Source organism: Staurois parvus, unplaced genomic scaffold, assembly GCF_062004578.1.
Source record: "Staurois parvus isolate SC_StPar_1 unplaced genomic scaffold, SC_StPar_1.0 ptg001192l, whole genome shotgun sequence".
Classification (NCBI taxonomy): Eukaryota; Metazoa; Chordata; class Amphibia; order Anura; family Ranidae; genus Staurois; species Staurois parvus.
This window is the reverse complement of record NW_028318988.1, coordinates 2,289,911-2,306,718: the sequence shown is the minus strand read 5'-3', so window position 1 is coordinate 2,306,718 and position 16,808 is coordinate 2,289,911. Positions and strand designations below refer to the sequence as shown.

The following is a 16,808-nucleotide window of genomic DNA, read 5'->3' as shown; positions in this document are numbered from 1 at the left end:
CTGCGCATGTGCCAGGCAATCTACACCGCACTGAGCATGTGTCAGGCAATCTACACCGCACTGAGCATGTGTCAGGCAATCTACACCGCACTGAGCATGTGTCAGGCAATCTACACCGCACTGCGCATGTGTCAGGCAATCTACACCGCACTGCGCATGTGCCAGGCAATCTACACCACACTGCGCATGTGCAGCAGCACGTCATCAGGGGCTGGCTGCCTCTTCTCAATTCTTGCAGCAGGTGCCCCGATGGTGTAAGAAAATAAAATATGGCGGCACAGGACCCCGTGTTCCATTGATGGAGTAGGGGATGCCTCTAAACAACGCTGGATTCGCTGGGCGTGTGAGCATGAGAGTAAGAGAGGAAAGAAAAAAAAGTACGGGGGAGTGTAATTCCTCCTCAATCACATCCAGTTTCCAGACTACAATCATTTTGGCTGATCTTGCAGACACGGCCCTGCCGGAAATTAGAGCCGGAGCCCCCACAAGTCACTGCAAAGGTTAAATCTGAAATTCTTGAATGGGAAGTGACAGCAGCCAGGAAAAGTGAATGAGAGTGACTGGGGCTGGACAGCATTGTGACATAACTGTGCTCAGGGGAGGGGCCCCGGGGATCACACTGAATGGGAGCTCACTGACAGCAGTTAGTATCAGACGCACGCGCTTGTCGGACCGTCACACTGCTCACCGCACCTGCCCACTGACAGAGAGCGCGGACCGCCATGTCCTGAGATGTCCCAGGAGTCCAGGATTACAATGTACCAGGTAAGAGGGACAAATCCCATACAAAGTGTTTAGAAAGGCGTGAATGTGACTTTCACCAAACATTCATCGGTGGTGAATCAATCACTGTCATTTAAAAGATATGCACAAGGAAGAGTCACCTGTGAGGCATCAAATTCACCGCTTTATAAATACACCCCAAAGAGTCTTTCTAGGAATGTTGCTTGTCTGGTTGTCTCCGGCCTCCAGACTTTCAAAGTTACCGACCGAAAACAAATGCAGATCAGAAAAGTCAAAGAAAAGTCAGAACTTTTGAGTCCCTGAACCAGAACATGCAACAAATTACAATTCCTAACCTGCAAAATTGAAGCATTTTCAGAAGTAGAGGTCAGTGATTGCAGCTTCCAAACGTTCTCAGCACAGGGGCGGACTGACCATTTGGAAACTCGGGCACTGCCCGAGGGCCCGGGGTCAGTAGGGGGCCGCATGAGATGCCCCTGGTACCTTTCTCATAGGCTTTTATGAGTTTGGGCAAGGACATAGGGGCCCCATGATCCCCTATTGCCCGGGGGCCCCATGAGTTGTCAGTCCGCCCCTGCCTCAGCATTTCAATTTTTAATAAAATAATTATTTGTACTTACAAGGAGTGGAGGAACACTCAGTGGCTGAACAGGAATATGGAACATTTCTTTCTAAGTACAGCAAGAAGCAACAAGTGAGCCTGTCTGCCCCGGGCACATTGCTGACAGGTAAGGGGGGCTCTGAGCCTGTCTGCCCCGGGCACATTACTGACAGGTAAGGGGGGCTCTGAGCCTGTCTGCCCCGGGCACATTGCTGACAGGTAAGGGGGGCTCTGAGCCTGTCTGCCCCGGGCACATTACTGACAGGTAAGGGGGGCTCTGAGCCTGTCTGCCCCGGGCACATTACTGACAGGTAAGGGGGGCTCTGAGCCTGTCTGCCCCGGGCACATTACTGACAGGTAAGGGGGGCTCTGAGCCTGTCTGCCCCGGGCACATTACTGACAGGTAAGGGGGGCTCTGACGGTTTGCTGTTCATATAAAAAAAATGTGTTTCAAAGTTGAAAAGTTTTTAAAAGAATGTTTCCCCTCCTCACTCTCTCACCAATCTCTCTGCTTTTATCTCTCTCATTCTCTCTCTCTCCCTCTCCCCTAGCTCTCTTCTCTCCCCTAGATCTCCATTCTCTCTTTCTTAGCTCTTGGATCTCTCTCTCCTCTCTCCCCTGGCTCTCCATTTCCTCTATCCTAGCTCTTGGATCTCTCTATCTTCTCTCCCTCTCTTTCCTCTCTTCCCTAGTTCTCCATACTCTCTCTCTCTCCTAGCTCTTGGATCCCTCTCTTTCTCTCCTCTCTCTCAGCTTTCTCCCCTAGCTCTCCATTCTCTCTCTCTTATCTCCCCGCTAGCTCTAGGATCTCTCTCTCTCTTGTTCTCTCTTCTTTCCCCTAAATCTTGGATTGCTCTCTTTCTCTCCCCTCTCTCCCCTAGCTCTCTATTATCTCTCTCTCTTCTCTCTCTCCTAGCTCTTGGATCTCTGTCTCTCTTTCTCTCCTCTCTCTCCCCTAGCTCTCTATTCCTTCTCTCTCCTAGCTCTTGGATCTCTATGCCTCTCTTCCTCTCCTCCTCTCTCTGCTAGCTCTCTATTCTCTCTCTCTCTCTCCTAGCTTGGATTTCTCTCTTTCTATCCCTCTTTCTCCTCTCTCTCATCTCTGTCCACTAACACTCCATTCTCTCTCTTTCCATTCTCTCTCTCGCTCTCTTTCCTAGCTCTTGGATCTCTCTCACTCTCTCCTAGCTCTTGGATCTCTCTCCCTCTCTCTTTCTCTTCTCTCTATCTCCTCTCTCTGCTAGCTCTCTATTCACTCTCTCTCAGTCCTTGGATCTCTCCCTCTTTCTCTCCCTCTTTTTCCTCTCTCTCCCCTGTCTCTCCTAGCTCTCCACTCTCTCTCTCTCTCTCTCTCTCTCCATTCTCTCTCTCTTTCTTTACACTCTCTCTCTCTCTCTCTCTCTCTCTCTCTCGCTCTCTCTCCTAGCTCTGGGATCTCTCTCACCCTTTCTCTCATAGCTCAGGGATCTCTCTTACTCTCTCCCTCTTTCTTTCCCCTAGCTCTTGGATCTCGCTTCCTCTTTCTTTCTCTCTCTCCCATAGTTCTCCATTCTCTCTTTTTCTCCCTCTCTCTTTCCTAGCTATTGGATTTTTTTCCCTCTGCCTTTCTCTCCTCTCTCCCCTAGCTCTACATTCTTTCTCTCCTTCTCTCTCTCTCTCCTAGCTCTTGGATCTTTCTCCCTCTGCCTCTCTCTCCTCTCTCCCCTAACCCTTCATTCTCTCTCTACTCTCTCCCCTAGCTCTCCATTCTCGCTCTCTCCCCTAGCTCTTGGATCTCGCCCCCTCTTTCTCTCCTCTCTCCCCTAGCTCTGCATTCTCACTCTCTCCCATAGCTCTTGGATCTCTCTCCCTCTTTCTCTCTCTCTTCTATCTCCTAGACCTCCATTCTCTCTCTCTTCTATCTCCTAGCCCTCCATCCTCTCTCTCTCCTCTCTCCCCTAGCTCTCCATTCTCGCTGTCTCTCATAGCTCTTGGATCTCTCTCCCTCTTTCTCTCTCTCTCTTCTATCTCCTAGCCCTCCATTCTCTCTCTTCTATCTCCTAGCCCTCCATTCTCTCTCTCTCTCTTCTATCTCCTAGCCCTCCATTCTCTCTCTCTTCTATCTCCTAGCCCTCCATTCTCTCTCTTCTATCTCCTAGCCCTCCATTCTCTCTCTCTCTTCTATCTCCCCTAGCTCTCCATTCTCGCTGTCTCTCATAGCTCTTGGATCTCTCTCCCTCTTTCTCTCTCTTTCTTCTATCTCCTAGCCCTCCATTCTCTCTCTTCTATCTCCTAGCCCTCCATTCTCTCTCTCTCTCTTCTATCTCCTAGCCCTCCATTCTCTCTCTCTCTCTTCTATCTCCTAGCCCTCCATTCTCTCTCTTCTATCTCCTAGCCCTCCATTCTCTCTCTCTCTTCTATCTCCTAGCCCTCCATTCTCTCTCTTCTATCTCCTAGCCCTCCATTCTCTCTCTCTCTTCTATCTCCTAGCCCTCCATTCTCTCTCTTTTTCCTCCCATAGCTCCCAGTTCTCTCTAGCTACCCTCTCTCCCCGCCCTGTATCTCTTCTCTCTCTCTGAGGATATATATATCCAAAGGAAGTGTTGTAGCTCAGGCATTCATGCTCATCTTTAAATTCCTTTCATTGAAATAAAAGATATTAAATGAATTACCAGAAAGATCAGAATGAAGGAAACCAAAAGAAAAAGTGAGGATAGGTGTGGCTCATTCCTTCTTTTGGAATTATTTGGATCGGAGGTGTATGGGAGTTCACTGGATGGTAGAGCAGAGACTCTCCTTGTCTGGAATATGTGCGGATAACTACGACTTCATTATCTACGTTCTCTCTCTACGTTCAGATTTTACTCAAATAAAACCTTTATAGCAGAACAAAATACATTTTAGCTTTGCCAGAGCAAATGAGAAATGAATAGTCCAAGGACATTATCGGGGGTAAGGGACAGGAGATGAGTCCAGGGAGACTATCAGGGGTAAGGGACAGGAGATGAGTCCAGGGACATTATCAGGGGTAAGGGATAGGAGATGAGTCCAGGGACATTATCGGGGGTAAGGGATAGGAGATGAGTCCAGGGACATTATCGGGGGTAAGGGATAGGAGATGAGTCCAGGGACATTATCAGGGGTAAGGGATATGAGATGAGTCCAGGGACACTATCAGGGGTAAGGGATAGGAGATGGGTCCAGGGACATTATCGGGGGTAAGGGACAGGAGATGAGTCCAGGGACAGTATCAGGGGTAAGGGATAGGAGATGAGTCCAGGGACATTATCGGGGGTAAGGGATAGGAGATGAGTCCAGGGACATTATCGGGGGTAAGGGACAGGAGATGAGTCCAGGGACATTATCAGGGGTAAGGGATAGGAGATGAGTCCAGGGACATTATCGGGGGTAAGGGATAGGAGATGAGTCCAGGGACATTATCAGGGGTAAGGGACAGGAGATGAGTCCAGGGACACTATCGGGGGCAAGGGATAGTAGATGAGTCCAGGGACATTATCGGGGGTAAGGGATAGGAGGTGAGTCCAGGGACATTATCAGGGGTAAGGGATAGGAGATTAGTCCAGGGACATTATCAGGGGTAAGGGATAGGAGATGAGTCCAGGGACATTATCAGGGGTAAGGGATATGAGATGAGTCCAGGGACATTATCAGGGGTAAGGGACAGGAGATGAGTCCAGGGACATTATCAGGGGTAAGGGATATGAGATGAGTCCAGGGACATTATCAGGGGTAAGGGACAGGAGATGAGTCCAGGGACATTATCAGGGGTAAGGGATAGGAGATGAGTTCAGGGACATTATCAGGGGTAAGGGACAGGAGATGAGTCCAGGGACATTATCGGGGGTAAGGGACAGGAGATGAGTCCAGGGACATTATCAGGGGTAAGGGACAGGAGATGAGTCCAGGGACATTATCAGGGGTAAGGGATAGGAGATGAGTCCAGGGACATTATCAGGGGTAAGGGATAGGAGATTAGTCCAGGGACATTATCAGGGTAATTAATAGGAGGTGAGTCCAGGGACACTATCAGGGGTAAGGGATAGAAGATGAGTCCAGGGACATTATCAGGGGTAAGGGATAGGAGGTGAGTCCAGGGACACTATCAAGGGTAAGGGATAGAAGATGAGTCCAGGGACATTATCAGGGGTAAGGGATAGGAGGTGAGTCCAGGGACATTATCAGGGGTAAGGGATAGGAGATGAGTCCAGGGACATTATCAGGGGTAAGGGATAGGAGATGAGTCCAGGGACATTATCAGGGGTAAGGGATAGGAGATGAGTCCAGGGACATTATCAGGGGTAAGGGATAGGAGGTGAGTCCAGGGACATTATCAGGGGTAAGGGATAGGAGATGAGTCCAGGGACATTATTGGGGGTAAGGGACAGGAGATGAGTCCAGGGACATTATCAGGGGTAAGGGATAGGAGATGAGTCCAGGGACATTATTGGGGGTAAGGGATAGGAGATGAGTCCAGGGACATTATCGGGGGTAAGGGATAGGAGATGAGTCCAGGGACATTATCAGGGGTAAGGGATATGAGATGAGTCCAGGGACACTATCAGGGGTAAGGGATAGGAGATGGGTCCAGGGACACTATCAGGGGTAAGGGATAGAAGATGAGTCCAGGGACATTATCAGGGGTAAGGGATAGGAGATGAGTCCAGGGACATTATCAGGGGTAAGGGATAGGAGATGAGTCCAGGGACATTATCAGGGGTAAGGGATAGGAGATGAGTCGAGGGATACAATTTCCAGTTGTCAAAATTACAGCCAGGAGCTGCTGTGTGATTGCAGGAGCTGTAGAAGCTGCTGCTGTCAAGAAACAAACCGTCTGACACAGTGTTTATAAACATTGTTCTCACAAAACATAAAGAGATGTAAAGTAACTTTGTTTGCAAACATTGTTCAGATTGGAGATAGAGAGATATTATGTAACATTATTATTATTATTATTATACAGGATTTATATAGCGCCAACAGTTTGCTCAGCGCTTTACAATATAACGGGAGACAATACAGCAACAATACAGTTCAATACAAGAGGGTTAGGAGGGCCCTGATCCTTGGAGCTTACAATCTAGGAGGGAGGGGCTAGTGGTACAAGAGGTAATAACTGTGGGGGATGGACTGGTAGGAGGAATAGAAGATTCCATTATTAGCTGGAGGCAGGAGAGGCTTCCCTGAAGAGATAGGTTTTCAGAGATCGCCTAAAAATGAGCAGAGTAGGCGATAGCCTGATAGATTGGGGTAGAGAGTTCCAGAGGATGGGAGAGGCTCTGGAGAAGTTCTGTAGATCAGCAGGGGGGGGAGACAAAGGAGCTAGAGACCAGGAGATGGTGGGAGAAGTGGAGAGGACGGTTTGGTTGATATTTGGAGACAAGATCGGTGATGTAATTTGGGGGCGGAGTTATAAATTATTTTATATGTAATTGTTAATGCCAGTGGAGGGATTGGCAGAGAGGGATGGAGGACACTGAGTGGAGGCCAGTGGAGGGATTGGCAGAGTGGAGTGGAGGACACTGAGTGGAGGCCAGTGGAGAGATTGGCAGAGAGGGGTGGCAGACACTGAGTGGAGGACAGTGGAGGGATTGGCAGAGAGGGGTGGAGGACACTGAGTGAAGGCCAGTGGAGGGATTGGCAGAGAGGGGTGGCAGACACTGAGTGGAGGACAGTGGAGGGATTGGCAGAGAGGGATGGAGGACACTGAGTGGAGGCCAGTGGAGGGATTGGCAGAGAGGGATGGAGGACACTGAGTGGAGGCCAGTGGAGGGATTGGCAGAGAGGGGTGGAGGACACTGAGTGGAGGCCAGTGGAGGGATTGGCAGAGAGGGATGGAGGACACTGAGTGGAGGCCAGTGGAGGGATTGGCAGAGTGGAGTGGAGGACACTGAGTGGAGGCCAGTGGAGAGATTGGCAGAGAGGGGTGGCAGACACTGAGTGGAGGACAGTGGAGGGATTGGCAGAGAGGGGTGGAGGACACTGAGTGAAGGCCAGTGGAGGGATTGGCAGAGAGGGGTGGCAGACACTGAGTGGAGGACAGTGGAGGGATTGGCAGAGAGGGATGGAGGACACTGAGTGGAGGCCAGTGGAGGGATTGGCAGAGAGGGATGGAGGACACTGAGTGGAGGCCAGTGGAGGGATTGGCAGAGAGGGGTGGAGGACACTGAGTGGAGGCCAGTGGAGGGATTGGCAGAGAGGGGTGGAGGACACTGAGTGGAGGCCAGTGGAGGGATTGGCAGAGAGGGGTGGAGGACACTGAGTGGAGGCCAGTGGAGGGATTGGCAGAGAGGGGTGGAGGACACTGAGTGGAGACCAGTGGAGAGATTGGCAGAGAGGGGGATGGCAGATACAGAACGGTTAGTAAGGTGGATGAGTCTGGCAGCAGCATTCAAAATAGACTGAAGAGGGGATAGCCTGCGATGAGGTCGGCCAATGAGGAGGGAGTTACAATAGTCAAGGCGAGATATAACAAGGGAGTGAATGAGTTGCTTAGTGGTTTCCGAGGTTAGGAACGGGTATATCTTGGAGATGTTGCGGAGGTGGAGTCTACATGATTTGGACAGTGATTGGATTTGGGGGTGAAAGGACAGATGGGAGTCTAGGATTACACCTAGTACCCTGGCATGAGGGGAGGGATTGATGTGTTATTGGTCTTGATGGAGAAGTCGGGGGGGGGGGGGGGGGCACGGGCTGGAGGGAATACTAAGAGCTCAGTTTTGTAAAGATTGAGTTTGAGGAAGTGGAGTGACATCCATGCCAATATGTCACTTAGTAGGTTAGTAATGCGAGAGGAGACTGAAGGGGTGAGGTGAGGAGGAGACTGAAGGGGTGAGGTGAGGAGGAGACTGAAGGGGTGAGGTGAGGAGGAGACTGAAGGGGTGAGGTGAGGAGACTGAAGGGGTGAGGTGAGGAGTAGACTGAAGGGGTGAGGTGAGGAGGAGACTGAAGGGGTGAGGTGAGGAGGAGACTGAAGGGGTGAGGTGAGGAGACTGAAGGGGTGAGGTGAGGAGTAGACTGAAGGGGTGAGGTGAGGAGGAGACTGAAGGGGTGAGGTGAGGAGGAGACTGAAGGGGTGAGGTGAGGAGGAGACTGAAGGGGTGAGGTGAGGAGTAGACTGAAGGGGTGAGGTGAGGAGGAGACTGAAGGTGTGAGGTGAGGAGTAGACTGAAGGGGTGAGGTGAGGAGGAGACTGAAGGGGTGAGGTGAGGAGGAGACTGAAGGGGTGAGGTGAGGAGTAGACTGAAGGGGTGAGGTGAGGAGGAGACTGAAGGGGTGAGGTGAGGAGGAGACTGAAGGGGTGAGGTGAGGAGGAGACTGAAGGGGTGAGGTGAGGAGTAGAAAGGAGTGCCACATATAAGTGCCCATCAGTGCAGCCTCATCAGTGCCCATCAGTTCAGCCTCATCAGTGCCAATCAGTTCAGCCTCATCAGTGCTCATCAGTGCAGCCTCATCAGTGCCCATCAGTGCAGCGTATCAGTGTCCATTAGAGCAGCCTCATCGGTGTCCATCAGTGAAGAAGAAAAATTACTTATTTGCAAAATTATGTAACAGAAACAACAAAAAAGGTTTTTTATTTTTTTTAAAATGTCAGTCTATTTTTTTGTTTGCTTAGGAAGCCCCCCAGAGGTGATTAAATACCACCAAAAGAAAGCTCTATTTGTGTGAAAAACATTATAAAGATTCCATATAGGTACAGTGTTGCATGACCGCGCAATTGTCATTCAAAGTGCAACAGCACTGAAAGCTGAAAATTGGCCTGGACACGAAGGGGGTGAAAGTGCCCAGCAGGCAAGTAGTGAAAAACAGCTTTTAGGAAACTACCACATTATGCCCACTAGATGGAGCTAAAACACAGCAATCTGGAAAATACCGCATTGTGACCACTAGATGGAGCTAAAATACAGAAATTATTATTATAATTATTATTATACAGCACTTATAAAGCGCCAATAGTTCGCTCAGCGCTTTACATTACAAAGGGGGACAGAACATGTGACAGAACAATACCAATACAATGCAAAACATGAGGGGATCGAGGGCCCTGCTCTTTGGAGCTTACATCAGGAAAATACCGCATTGTGACCACTAGATGGAGCTAAAATACAGAAATCATTATGCCCACTAGATGGAGCTAAAATACAGAAATCAGGAAAATACCACATTATGACCATTAGATGGAGCTAAAACACAGAAATCAGGAAAATACCGCATTGTGACCACTAGATGGAGCTAAAATACAGAAATCAGGAAAATACCGCATTGTGACCACTAGATGGAGCTAAAATACAGAAATCAGAAAAATACTGCATTGTGACCACTAGATGGAGCTAAAATACAGAAATCAGGAAAATACCACATTATGACCACTAGAGGGAGCTAAAATACAGAAATCAGGAAAATACCGCATTGTGACCACTAGATGGAGCTAAAATACAGAAATCATTATGCCCACTAGATGGAGCTAAAATACAGCAATCAGGAAAATACCCCATTATGACCACTAGATGGAGCTAAAATACAGCAATCAGGAAAATACCACATTATGACCACTAGATGGCGCTAACGATCATAGAAAATTGTTGGAAAAATGCTCATGCCTAAAAAACTGTGCATGCACACGGTACTATCCATAGGCCTGTGCACAGACTCAGGACTAGGCACATGAGAATGAGCGTGCACATCTGATCTGAATTTGGCACCTAGTGGTCTATTTAAAGCACTGCAAGGCTCTAGATCGTTGCTGAGTGTGATGACCAGGCCCTGCTTGCTACCGGCACCTGACCCCTGGCTTGTTACTTGACTCCGCCTTCTACTTACTTTTCTGGCTTCTTCCCGCTTGTCTGACACTGCCCTAGGCCTGGCTCCTGTTCACAGTCTTGTCTCCGGCATCTGTACCTATTGGTGAACCCTGGTGGCCTTGACCACGTTCCAGGCGCTTGTCCTCACAAGTTCTGTGACCCCCAAACATTAAATATTTTCTGAAAGCAGACAGAGCAGCAGTCCCCAACCTCTCCAACACTTAGGACTGGTCGTGCAGAAGTCCACCCCTTCACGGGACCGGTTAGGACTACAGAACTCCTCCCCCATAACATAAGGGGAAGGTGTTCTGGAGTACACAAAGTCAGAGCTGGGAACAATGTAACCAGCACGAGTGAAATCTGAATACCTGCTTTGCTCATTGTGAAGGAAAGGCTCACAGTGTGCTGAGAATTGAGAAGACATTTCAGTCCAGGAAAGGAGACGATATAATGGTGCAAAACTGAAGGGAAGTTCATATCTAACAAATAATATTGTTTGAAAAGTAATTTTCAATATTTAAAAAAATTGCAACTTTCATAAACAAAAAAATCCTGGCGATCCTGCCATGTAGGTCCTGGTTCAGGCACTTCCTTTTATGTGGTGACAACGCTATGTCCCTACCTCGCAACTGTGCTCCTGTGTTGTCACCCTGCGATGGAGACTGTTTTAAAGTGAAACTAAACCTCCAAAAAAATTGTGATCAGGCAGGATCTTTGTTGCACAGGAGACTTGCTCTGTCTCTTCTACAATACAACAATCTACCTGCCTGTTCACAGCCTTGAATAAAATGTACAGTGAATGGCGCATGAATAGCTACGGGTACATTCCCGTCATCCCATGCTGGCCAATCAAGACGGCTGGAAACCAGCGCCCAGACAGGGCCAGGAAGAGGATGCTGGCGCTGATGAGGGACCTTGTGGACGTCAGATCTTTAGAGGGGAGGCAGTGGCGTCTAGGCAGGTGCGGGGGGTGCACGCCGTACTGGGTGACACCTATCGCACGGGGTGACACCAGACCCGCTCCATGAAAAGGTAAGTTTTAAAGCAAGCCGATGATCCCCGCAGCATGGATCAAATCTGCGGAATGAGCAGAAAGGATCTGAGTCTGATCCACCATGCTCCCCAATCTGCAGATCCGATCCATCCTGCGGGGATCGTCGGATTGCTTTAAAACTTACCATTTCGTGGAGAGATCAGTTAACCCCGTATAGTTTGCAAGCCGACGATCCCCGCAGAATGGATCAGATCTGCAGATTGGGGAGCATAATGGATCGGACTCAGATCCATTATGCTCAATCCGCGGATTTGATCAATGCTGCGGGGATCGTCGGAGGGGTGACACCAAGTGTTGCTGCACAAGCCGACGATCCCCGCAGCATGGATCGGATCTGTGGATTGAGCATAATGGATGTGAGTCCAATCCATTATCCTCCCCAATCCGCAGGTCCGATCCATTATGCTCCCCAATCCGCAGGTCCGATCCATTATCCTCCCCAATTCGCAGGTCCGATCCATTATGCTCCCCAATCCGCAGGTCCGATCCATTTTACGGGGATCGTCAGCTTGCTTTAAAACTTACCATTTCGTGGAACTTGTGGAGAGATCAGTTAACCCCATATAGGTTGCAAGCCAATGATCCCTGCAGGATGGATCGAATCTGCAGATTGGGAGGCATAATGGATCGGACTCCGATCCATTATGCTCAATCCGCATATCCGATCCATCGTGCGGGGATCGTCGGAGGGGTGACACCAACCCTAGGGACACCCCTGAGGGGAGGTAAGTATCAATCCTAGGGCTGGTATCAACCTTAGTGTACACCCCATGCTGCTGCCTTTGTAACTTAAAGGGGAGTGGTTTGGGGGAGGGGCAGTAAAAATGTGGCTCAGCCCCAGGCTTTTTTATTATTTAAGTTATTTAAGTCAGTGGTCGCCAAACTGTGGCCCGCTGGCCGGATGTGGCCCTTTGCTTGCCTTTATTCGGCCCTTGGGTCACTATTCTTACCACTGTTGTGAGGCACTATCCCTCCCACTGTCAACAACTTTGAGGCACCATTCCTTCCACTGACACCAGTAGTGGGGCATAATTCCTCCCACTGACACCAATGATAGGGCACAGTTTCTTCCAATGAAACCAACTGTATTATTATTGTTATTATACAGGATTTATATAGCACCAACAGTTTGCTCAGCGCTTTACAATATAACGGGAGACAATACAGCAACAATACAGTTCAATACAAGAGGGATAGGAGGGCCCTGATCCTGGGAGCTTACAATCTAAGTGGGCCAGCTCCACGAAAAGGTAAGTTTTAAAGCAAGCCGACAATCCCCACAAAATGAATCGGATCTGCGGATTATCGAGCATAATGGATCGAACTCCGATCCATTATGCTCCCTCAGAGGACTAGTGAGGCTGAGTGATCCTCCTGTCCACGTCCCAGCTTGTAGGTAGGCTCCTTCCCACTGGGCCCCCTCCCAGGCTCCTGCATTTCTTCTCTCACATCTTCCACCCAAACTCTCTTGCTGCTGAGCAGGCTCAGTCTTACTTAACGGCTGTCCTGAACCCATGCCAAACTTCCTGCTTGAGGATTGGCCAGAGACACTTGAGTATGCAGACCAGCCCCTCCTCACCCCTGCCCACTGCTTCTAGAATCTTCTCCAAAGTTCTAGAGCAGGGGAAGGTATCAAGGGACTGATCTGCAGGGCCTCTAATCTCTGATCCAAAGTTGACCCCTCTGACTATTTTCCAAGGCTCCTACTCAGCCTCTCTATCTAAAAATTAGCAACTAACTCTCCCTAGCTATCTAGAGGGCCACTACACTACATTGGGGCACTATTCCTCCAACTGACACAAATAATGGGGCACTCTTTCTTTTACTGATGCCAATGATTGGGCAATTTTCCTCCCACTAAAATCAATGGTGGGGCGTTATTCCTCACCTACTAACCACAGGCAATTTGTAGTTTTTTTTACTCCCACTGACAACCCAAGTCTGAGGAATTGTTTAACTCCACTAATGCTGGGGCATTTTTTACTTCCATTGGCCACAGTCTGACTCCTCAAAAGTGTGAAGATCAATAAAAATTGACACTTTACTTAGTATTTTTGGAGAACAGAGTATATGAATTACTAAGCAATAAACAACACAGTTCAGTTCAGTCTACTGCTAATACAGTTATTTGTGGTTCCATGGTGGGGTTAAGCATCTCTCTTACAAGAAGACTGACTGTAGCTGGTAGCCCAGGTGGTCAAACAAAAGGTTCTCCAGATAGACTCCACAGAGGTAACATGGAAGCAGTCTATATTCTAGATGTTCAGCAGAAAACCCAGGGATGGTTGTACAAGCAGGTGGCTGAAGATACAGGGCCACCCTACTGGAAACTCAATGTTCTGGGGCTAGCTAGCATACTCTCTAGAAAGCATGCTCTTGCACTCTCATGCAGTTGCCTGCATACGAGGCTCAGTCAATGTTGTCCCATCAGGAACAAACCTGAAGTTGGGGAACAGTGGATCTTATATTACCTGGGTTTGCCCAGAAGTCTTGAGGATTGTGGGAGCCCACTGGAACTAAAGGGGTTTACACCAACTGGACAGGTTGGGTAAAGAGGAACTCCACTACATCACAAGAACAGGTGTTCCCATTAGATTTCCCTCCACATACTGTTTCAGGACAGGATTTGTCAAATGTTTTTGACCTGGTAACAGTGGTCATTACAAAAACAAGCGCAACTTGCTTCTTGTGCGAAGATTAGCTGAGTTATGAGATACATGTGACAACCTGTCATCGGTATGTCATTCACTAACGTACTTACTTTGTCTCCAGGTTCTGCTCTGCTGGACACATTGAATTGCAACCACTCTACATCTGTTTAATTCCACTTGACATGGAGAAGAACTTTACCATGGAAAGGCTCCTGGAAAACCTTCACCACGTGCTTCAGGCCATCAACAAGACACTGAACAATCCACCGTGCCAGCCAGACACACAACACAACAACACCAAACCAAACAAGGACGACAATGCCTATATCTTCATCATCTTCGTCATGTTCCTCTTTGCCGTGACTGTAGGCAGTCTAATACTTGGATATACACGATCTAAGAATGTGGACAAACGCAGTGACCCCTACCATGTCTACATTAAAAACAGTCCAGTTTCAGTTATTTGAAGGTAACTCGAAGGTTAGAAAAACCTCTTAGTAGTTCCAATGAGGTCCTCATTCATGGTGCTTGGGTTGCTGGCACAAGGCTACCATGAGGATCAAAGGCACGGCCTGGTCTATGTTCTGTGGTGGACAAACATTATGTGATTCCTTGCAACTCTGCAACTGATTTTAGCATCCATGCACTAAAGGGATAAACTGTAAGGTGCACATAAGAGCTACAAAATTTAGTAGCACTGGTCTTGGAAATTTTATAGGATGATCTAAAATTTATGGTTTTTTTTCTATAAATGATTTAAAATACGGTAGTTTTGAGGAGAAAGGGGTTCAGACGTATGAGCTAGGAGCTTGCTCTTACTGGTGGCAAGAACAAGTTTCAATTAAATGAAGGAACCTGGAAGGTTTACAGAACCTCCTAGAAGAATCTCATTCATGGTGCTTGGGTTGCTTGCACAAGGCTGCCATGAAGATCAAAGGCATGGCCTCTTCACATCACATTATGTGATTTCTTGCAACTCTTCAACTGATTTTAGCTCTCATGCAATAAGTCGGATAAACTATAAGATGTACACAGGAGCTACAAAATTCAGTAGCACCCATCCTGGCAATATTGCAATACACTGGAAATAGTTTTTTTTGTGTATAAAGAAGTAAAATAGTTTTGAGAAGAACAAAATGGAAGCTTGCTCTAACTGGTGGCAAGAGCAAATTTCAATTACAGTATATAAAGGGAACTGGAAGATTTACAGAACCTCCTAAGAGTTCCATTGAGATCATCAATCAAGGTGTTTGGCTTGCATGCACAAGGCCAGTATTCAGGATCAAAAGCATGGCCTGGTCTATGGCCTAGGGTGTTTAAACATTATGCGATTCCTTGCAATTCGGCAACTGTTTTTAGCATCTGTACACAAAACTCACCCGTCGTATGAGCCGAGAGCTTGCTCTTACTGGTGGCAAGGGCAAATTTCAATTATATGAAGGGAACCGGAAGGTTTGCAGAACTACCTAAGAGTTCCAGAGAGGTCATCAATCATGGTGCTTGGCTTGCTTGCACAAGGCCACTATGAAGATCAAAAGCATGGGCTGGTCTATGGTTTATTATGGTGTTCAAACATCATGTGATTCCTTGCAACGCTGCAGCTGCTTTTAGCATCTACTAATGGGATGAACTGTGAGGTGAACACAGGAGCTACAAAATTCAGAAAGCATCGGTCCTAGGAATTTTGTAGGACACTGGAAAATTGATACTTTTTTATATATATATATATTTTTGTATGAAACAAGTAAAATAAAATTGAGAAGGGGAAAAAGGAATCAATTGTATGGGCCAGAATTTTGCTTCTACTGGTGGTATTGAGTCTGTGCCCATGATCAGTCATCTTTGGGCGAGTTTATGAGATTTGGAGATAAAGCCTCTGCACAATATATGAGCCATGTGGAAAAGATCCATTTTTTTAAAGCTTTAAGCAGGCCATAGACGGGTTTAAAAATGAAAAATCGGTAGTTCGATCGGCCGACGTTATCACCAACGGTAAACAAATCAGCCGATTTTCGTCCCATCTATAGCCAGCATTTAACCCCATAATTACTTCTGTCTCTTGTAGAGACAGGGGAGCAATACAGAAGAAGAAAAAGAAGAAGAAAAGAGGAAGAATAAGAAGAATAAGAAGAAAAAGAAGAAGAATTCCAGTTCGCTATTATATTTTATATGAAAAGTCTTGCGGTTGCAACATTGTATCCATTTGTATCCATTTCAGATACAGATGTTTTTATTCGGATACAAATGGATACATTGTTGTAACCGCAAGACTTTTCATATAAAATATAATAGCAGACTGGAATTCTTCTTCTTTTCCTTCTTCTTCTTCCTCTTCTTTTTCTTCTTCTTTTCTTCTTCTTCTTCTGCTTCTTCCTCTTCTTTTTCTTCTTCTTTTCCGTCTTCTTTTTCTTCTTTTCTTCTTCTTCTTATTTTTTCTTCTTCTTCTTCTTCTTCTTCTTCTTCTTCTTCTTATTTTTCTTATTCTTCTTCTTATTCTTCTTATTTTTCTTCTTCTTATTATTATTTTTCTTCTTCTTCCTCTTCTTCTACTTCTTCTTCTCCTTCTTCTTCTGCTTTTTCTTCTTTTTCTTTTTCTTCTTCTTTTCCTTCTTCTTTTTCTTCTTCTTCTTTTTCTTCTTCTTGCAGGTCATGGCTCATGCGCAGATTTTTTATCAGTAAAACAATCGGCCGATTTGCCCATCATTGCCAGGAAAATCAGCCAATCCTCAAAATTTACCCGTCTATGGCCCCCATTACTCTGGAATGAGACAAATATTGGGGTTGATTTACTAAAATTGGAGAGTGCAAAACCTGGTGCAGATCTGCATAGAAACCAATCAACTTCTAGGTTTCTTGTAAGCTTAATGGAACAAATTGAAGGTAGAAGCTGATTGGCTGCCATGCACAGCTGCACCAGAATTTTCACTCTCCAGTTTTAGTAAATCAGTCCCATTGTCTGA

At 47.3% G+C, this 16,808-nt stretch overlaps 1 protein-coding gene across 2 annotated transcripts; it reads left to right on the top strand.

The window, feature by feature from the left end:
- Window positions 1-625: 625 nt before the first annotated feature.
- Window positions 626-15,623, top strand: KCNE3 (potassium voltage-gated channel subfamily E regulatory subunit 3). Of its 2 annotated transcripts, none has more exons than XM_089659887.1 (2): window positions 626-765; window positions 13,970-15,623. In XM_089659887.1, the coding sequence occupies exon 2, from the start codon at window positions 14,031-14,033 to the stop codon at window positions 14,313-14,315; it is 285 nt and encodes a 94-aa protein (XP_089516013.1). In that variant the 5' UTR covers window positions 626-765; window positions 13,970-14,030; the 3' UTR covers window positions 14,316-15,623. The 2 variants fall into 2 exon arrangements, with proteins under 2 accessions (XP_089516013.1, XP_089516015.1); XM_089659889.1 differs by lacking the exon at window positions 626-765 and adding an exon at window positions 1,019-1,110.
- The last annotated feature ends 1,185 nt before the right edge of the window (window positions 15,624-16,808 follow it).

Bases quoted from the DNA above. Each gene is read 5' to 3' on its own strand.
- KCNE3 (XM_089659887.1), top strand. From the start codon at position 14,031: ATGGAGAAGAACTTTACCATGGAAAGGCTCCTGGAAAACCTTCACCAC.